The sequence below is a fragment of the Impatiens glandulifera genome, chromosome 4 (genome assembly GCF_907164915.1).
Source record: "Impatiens glandulifera chromosome 4, dImpGla2.1, whole genome shotgun sequence".
Lineage (NCBI taxonomy): Eukaryota > Viridiplantae > Streptophyta > Magnoliopsida > Ericales > Balsaminaceae > Impatiens > Impatiens glandulifera.
The window spans coordinates 34872394-34879624 of record NC_061865.1 but is presented as its reverse complement, the minus strand read 5'-3'; the positions used below and the strand labels follow the sequence as shown (position 1 = coordinate 34879624).

The window sequence follows — 7231 nt, the reverse complement described above, 5'->3', positions numbered from 1 at the left end:
TTTATTTCATCATCGATCTCCATGATTTTAACAAGTTGTTTATTTGTCAACAATGTTCTGCTATTAACTCTCACGGTTCTGGCTGCACTTTCTTCTGTATATTTCATTGATCGTCACTTGTGTATGACCCAAACTCACGTTGCAATAGTTGTTTCAGCTCTCTCCACGTTAATCATTTGCTGAGAGTTTTTATGACCACATGTTACATAAGCCATCGTAGAGTTTTCATGAGTTATCGCAAGATTCACTTTGTCGTTTTTAAACGTATCGTTAACCCAAAAAAAAATTCTTCCTCATAAATCCAGTCTTCGACATCTTCAATATTTTCTTCAAAGAATTTGGAAAAAATCATTTTGATAACTCACCACACTTCATTCATTCTTGCGTCTAACTGTAGTTACGGATTTCATTCAACTCCCCGTCGATATGTGTTTCCACCATATTACCAAGAACATCACTCTAATACCAATGATATATCTTAAACTAGAATTATGTATATATCTTGAAATTTCATGAACAAGAGAACTAAAATTAAAAACAAAAAAAAGATAAAAGATCAATTGAATTGATAGATGAGAGATAGAACCCTAACTGTTAGAGTGAATAAAATGGAGGAAAAAAGAAAAAGATAGAGAGAGAAGTTGATCTTAAGAAATTTCTCCAATAATGTCTTGTGTTTTCTCTGTAAATTATTATTTCTTCATTATATATCATTCAATTGCCATACTCTACCTTTTTGACTACTGCTTTATTAATAAATATATATTTTTATATTAAGTTATTTATTCCCAGTTAAATCTAACCCTAACCCTAACCCTAACCCTAATCTTAATCCTAATCCTAATCCTAATCCTAATCCTAATCCTAATCCTAATCCTAATCCTAATCCTAATCCTAATCCTAATCCTAATCCTAATCCTAATCCTAATCCTAATCCTAATCCTAACAATCCCTTTATCAGTCTCCTATTCTATTGCCTTTATCATTTGTCTTATTATACTCTTTTAGTGTTTTGTAAATTAATCACATAACTCATTAATGACTTTTAGTGTTTTGTAAATTAATCACATAACTCATTAATGAAATGTGAAGGGGAGTAGGTTAAACAATAACTGATACTACTGGAAGGGCTAGTGGAGTCTTTAGATAATGCCCTATTGATCAGAGTTAATCAGTTGTATCATTTTCAATCTTCCATTAATATTGGACATATAAAGGAAAACTATGAACAATGAGAAAGGTCATCATCTACTATGATGAAGAGACAGTTTCATTCTATATCTATATAATGGGGAAGAGTGAGAAAATAATTTCCATTTATTCATTCACCATTAAAATAGATAACTCTATGATTAGTACACCTTATAAGTGGGGAAGTACAAGCTCCCCAAGACTACAAATACCAAAATAAAAAGATGACACATAGCAGAGAAGAAAGTCTAAAATCCAAGTTGTTATTTGCACCATGTAAAAAAAACCTTCAGTAATGGAATTAAGGATTGGGAAAGTGGGAAAGAAAGGAGCTTAAGATAATGTCTGGAGATGCTGGTATCACTAACCCAATCATCTCACATATTTTGTTGACTGTTCTCCACATTCTCCAACATCACTTGATGTTTGGACCTTAAATTCTGAAACGTAAAATATAATACCTTGTAAGATTTCTGTAAATAAAATAAATAAAAAACATGTTTTCAATAACACAAACCTCGTAGTGATATATGTAGTGTGTGTTAAGGTGTTTATTATATTTCTTTCTTGTATCTGATTCACTTGTTACAGTAAAAACCTAATTCATTGTAGAAACACTTAAAAAATTGGTTCATCCAGGTGTTTTCAAATGGGGGAAATGGTCTAAATCATGTGTACACTACATATCAAATATGGATCATCTGGCAAGAGATCAGCAAAACAATGACAATATACAAACCTTTTCACTTACATTTTGCAGCTTTTCTTCCCACATCTTCTTTTCCTGAGGAATCAAAGGAAAGGAAAATAACTAATAGAGGGGGGTATATAGAGATCCAAGCACACATCAAAACGTATGATGATGCAAGTAGTAAGTTTGGGGTGCAAGAATCTTGAAAATGTTAAAAATGATATCTGTAGTTTTCACTATGCACATGCATTGTATCTTAGTTTCTCAAAAAAAAAAAATCCTCTATTACATATCCTGATTGATTGCTCAAGCATGTGAACATGACTTCAAAATGAAATAGGAGAGAAGGATCTTTTATAGCACATGAAATATAATTTTCCTATAGCATAATCCATGACCATGTTGCCTGAAGAATCCTAATCATATACCAAATATAATCATTTGTGTGGAAGAGCATTGGGAAAAAAAAGTGAGCGTGTTTCAACATCTGAGAAAATTGACCTTCTATTTCTGGACATCATCTTCATACACTTCTGTATTCAATCAAGTTCATTGATTCTATCAAAATCTGCAAGAATGGGTTTTTACCTTCTCATGGATAGCTGCCAATGATTCCATCAAAAGTTGGGCCTAAAATCACACAAAAGGAAATCAAATTAAATTTCTACTTTAACCAGATCAAAAGTGGGTATTTTTTTAGTAGGCCAAGGAATCAATAGCTTATTATGAGGCATTTTAAGAATGTGCAAATTATTCGATGAGATTTACTTTTGTTAAGTCATCAGTATCATTACAGAGTAAATTCGATATAATTGAACTTCATATTGACCCACTAGGTACTGTTTATCTTATTTTCAGGGGCTATAAGGCGTGGAAGATAATAAAAACATTTGGAGACACTGATAATCTGTTTGAGATAAGAATTCTCCAGAGGAGGAGGATTTGTGGATCTTATGATGCAAGAGCTCTTTTTTTAGATATCCTTTTTGAGTTTTGAGTTTTCATTCAAGATTAGCAGAAATTAAAATAAATTTAAAATATAAATGTTCTTTATCCAACAAACCTAAGAAACAAAATATACTTATTAGTTTTGCAAGAGCATTGGAGATGGGTGGATCATAATTGGTCTATATAGTGAGCTATACGTGGTAAGGTATTCATTCTAATGCAAGTTAATTGAATGGTAGTCGCCTATTTTCCTCATATGTGATGAAATAACTAAGTTTTGAGAATGAAATACTGATTAATACAAGTGTTCCTATCAAGCTAAAGGGTAAAACTAGAGGACATACTATAGACTACTAAAGCTGGTAAAGGGAAGAAACCCAGTAATGATGCCCTTTTACTTTTACTTGAAACCTTGGAATCAAGATTTGGTGCTTGTTTGATGTTGGGTTATTTTTGGATTTTTAATGGGTTTTTGAAAGAAAAAAATCTTGATGAAAAAGAAGATTATTTTGATTTTTAATTGGTTGAATTATTATAATGTCCTTTTGTATTTAAAATTTAAATTTTATAAAAATAAAGTAAGGGTATTTTAGTTGATGAATTGAGTGATTGAATGGTTGAAAAGAAATAAGATGTGGTACGAGGGTTTGTGGTAAAAAAACAAACACCAAACTCCCTATTGGTATTTTTTTTAAATATGCTTGACATTCTCATATTTTGGTGATAACTGGACAAAACTTTCAATGGAAAATTCAGATTTAAGGCAAGAAAATTTTGTTTATATGAAATCGTGAAGACACTGTACTTCTCATACTTGATTACCTTATATTCCATTTTTGACATAAGGATGAGAGGTTCAAATTCTGTCATATGGATAAAGGAGCTTAGGCAGTTTCAACAGATATTTACTAGGATTCAACCTTTTCTATATTCATCTCAAGTCTACCAGCATTTCATCTCAGTTTATATCCTTGTTATATGTTTTTCATCAAAATTCCAAAATCATTACGTACTGACCTTTCTGGCTCTTGTCTGCACAAGTTTAGCATGCAACAATTGTTCTAGCTCGACTGCTGCACTAACATCCAACTGCTCCAGTGCGAGTTGATGGAAAAATCTGAAAGTTTGCAAAGCTGTGTATTATGGAAGGAGCATGAAACATATATGAGCAGCTTCCATTTCCTAACTTAATAAATAAAATACAACATACCAGATACAATATGTCCCAATAATTGTATTATTGCAATATATAGGTTCATAAGCAGGTAACTGGTTCGACACTTACTTGGGGAGTTTCAAAAAATATAAATAGGTTCTTGTTACCTTTGTACTAAATGCTGAATATTAATCTGTTCGGATGGAGCTGCTACATTACTCTGCCATAATTAGAGGAGAAATGTTTAATCAGATACAGTTCAGTTTTAACCAATGAAGAACTTTTTAGCCCAACAGAGTAAAATTTGTGTTCCTGTGGAGTAATCATTGCCATAAAAAACATAGCACCACAAACTGCTAAGAAAAATTGAGATATTTAGATTCAAAACTATTAAGTATAAGAAAAGCAATTTGTATCTGGAATTATAATAGATATACAACATTTCTCTCAATCAACACAAATCTTAGTGTAGGAGATAACTTGTAGTCTCTTTATTTGGGTTTCCATTGTGGCTCATTTAATGCTCCTTGTATATATTGTGAAGAAATAAAACACAAATTCAGGAACACTACACTCAACACAATCAGGATCTTTTTTTATCCGCCAATAAAGATCAGCCTCTACATCAATTGAACGTCAAAAATGCCGTTCTAAATGGAGACTTAGAAGAGATAGACTTCTGGAAGATCAAGATATTTTAACATTACCTTAGATTGGCCATTGTTTTGCTGGATACTTGAGTTGACAAAGGTCTGATACCGTTCTATAATCCTGTTCATCCTACATCAAAAGACCGTTTATAAGCACAACTGAGAGTACATAACTACACAACTATGAGAATTATTCGTTGAAACATTTGGTAAACAAATAAAAACATCGAAAGGTAGGGAGAACTGTTTGATCTATTATTTCCTGTTTGTTCAATAGTTATATAATCATGTTAGTTTCAGAGAGTTTAAGAGATTCATTTTTAACAGTTCATAATTACAGCATGAGTACATTTATACAAAATTTGAGTCTTCTAGTCTTCTAGTTCTTAATCGGATTCTTTGTTTGTCTAGTTCATTGATTTGAGTCCAAAATTCTTATTCTGAATTTGTTTACGTTATAGCAAGCAAGATCGATTCACCTTATTTTTATTTCATATTAGAGTTAGCCTTTCACCGTTAATCTATATCCCAGATAATAAGGACAGGATTCAATGAAAAATACGCCAGATTTTAGTTTTAAAGTTTGCGACAATGTCGTGGTGGAGAATATTCAAACTTGTTATCCTTAAGAAGAGCTAGGACTGGAAATTCTTACCAACTAAAGTATATTTCTTTGTATGGAGTGTTATACCCAAAGAAATCTTCACTAATGTTGAAACTTCTATAGAAAAGGATTTTCTTTGGCAGGTCAATGCACTCTGCCACACAAAAGTTGTTAATCATCTTCTTCTTAGATGCACATTCTGAGCTGCTATGATTAATTATATGGACAGTAAGTAAGAGAAGAAAGTTTGAAGGAAAGGTGAGGCCGATCTTGATGCTCAAAAGGTCTGGTCTTTCATCACTTTGTGGCAATATTTATAAGAGAAAGATGCTGCCAATCCTTGTGGAGCATTTTTTTTAACTTTAGAGGAATTGCTAATAGGAAAACATATAGCTCTTACTTTACGTCTACATAGCTTATATAAGACTGGTGCATTGTGTTTTATTTTCCTATTCTTGTGGTTTTCTGTTTCATTTTTACTTATAAATACACTATTAACTAAAACTATAACAATCATGAAACAATACCAAGGAAGACAAAATAATACTCAGATTTTCTTTTTTGGATGAAGTCTAGTGTTCTTTCTATTTAAAACAAAAACATGCAAAGACATAAAACACATATTTGTAGTGTTCCCAAATCACAAGGCTGAAGTCTTAGATTCAAACTACAGCCTACCATTAGTTAGTTCAAAATGAGCCAAAAAAAAGTAGTTGTTAACCATAACAACCTTAGGCATGTAATCAAAGTCTAGGTTAACAAATATCAATTGATCTTCACAAGAAGCTCATTGAATGATAAGAAACTAATCTAAAAACTTGAACTTGTAACCGAAACTATTTTATCCAATGACTCTACTAGTTGCTGAAGACTATTATCACATGCATATCATTGATAGCTTCAGGAAATATTAGGCTTTGGCAAAGAATCATCACATTGAATAAAAACAGTAATTTGAACTCCTTTCCCAGAACAGAGGAGAGGTGAAGAATTGAACTTGGTAAACAAAATTATCCAAAATTGGAAGGAACCCATGATCTTATGAATGCCATTAGAATAACAGAGACATCCAAAGGAAATGCAAATAGATAGATAGACCTAGGGAGATGGAGATGGAGAAAGAGAGGAAGCGTACTCGTCGCCAGAGGCAGAGCGATAAAGACGACCGCGTCTGGTGAAGATGACAATGGCCACCTCAGCTTCACAAAGAACAGAGAGCTCACCGGCCTTCTTCATTAGTCCATACCGACGCTTCGAGAATGAGACATTACGCTTGTGCGCTTCCTCAATCCGCTTCAACTGAAACTTAGCTCTGCCCATGAAATCACGAAATCAGAAAAGCTTCAAGTATCCAACTATTTGAACAATTGGGTTCCTTTTATACTTGGCATTTCGGGAGTAATCTCGAGTCTCATTATCATCGAAGATTCAGATTCCCTTGTAAACAAACAAACAAACAATCAATCTATTCATTTCAGATAGATAGGTACCCTGAAATTTTATCATATTTTTAAGACGGTTGCGACTACGACAGCAGCAGGAGATAAACTTTGCAATGTGTATGTACGTATGAGAGAGATGGGTTGAAGTGGGAAAAGGAGTAACAACTGTAGCAAATGGTCGGATCTGAACGAAGATTCATATTCCATCGTTTACAACCAAGTGAGGCTTGTGGACTGAACTGAACATAGACCAAATGTTCATAATCATCGCGAATGGGAGGGACCTCAGGAGGGTGACTGCAGCCAACAAACAGATAAAAATACTAGAAAGGTCTAATAAAATACTTTTTTTTTTCCTTTTAATAAGCATAAAACTAATATACACAACAAATAACCCAAGTACCAAACTCTCTATACACATTTTGTAAAATAAGAATCATACAATTACTATAAAATCTAACTCTATTAGATTTTGATTGAGTAATAAACACGAAATTTTCGATAATTTATATCAACTTTTCAAAAGGAATAAGAGAAAAAATAACACTT

At 32.6% G+C, this 7231-nt stretch overlaps 1 protein-coding gene across 1 annotated transcript; it reads right to left on the bottom strand.

Moving 5' to 3' along the window:
- Positions 1-1299: 1299 nt before the first annotated feature.
- LOC124936446 (MADS-box transcription factor 14-like) lies at positions 1300-6587 on the bottom strand. Its single transcript, XM_047476943.1, has 7 exons — positions 6376-6587; positions 4694-4766; positions 4154-4206; positions 3848-3947; positions 2471-2512; positions 1943-1975; positions 1300-1631 (listed from the first exon to the last, which is right to left on the bottom strand). The coding sequence occupies exons 1-7, from the start codon at positions 6558-6560 to the stop codon at positions 1569-1571; spliced, it is 549 nt and encodes a 182-aa protein (XP_047332899.1). The 5' UTR covers positions 6561-6587; the 3' UTR covers positions 1300-1568.
- Between the last annotated feature and the right edge of the window lie 644 nt (positions 6588-7231).

Bases quoted from the DNA above. Each gene is read 5' to 3' on its own strand.
- LOC124936446 (XM_047476943.1), bottom strand. From the start codon at position 6,560: ATGGGCAGAGCTAAGTTTCAGTTGAAGCGGATTGAGGAAGCGCACAAG. The intron at 3,948-4,153 runs GTAACAAGAACC...GCAAACTTTCAG, and splicing joins ATTCAGCATTTAGTACAAAG to ATTTTTCCATCAACTCGCAC. The intron at 1,976-2,470 runs GTAAAAACCCAT...TTGATTCCTCAG, and splicing joins TGGCAGCTATCCATGAGAAG to GAAAAGAAGATGTGGGAAGA.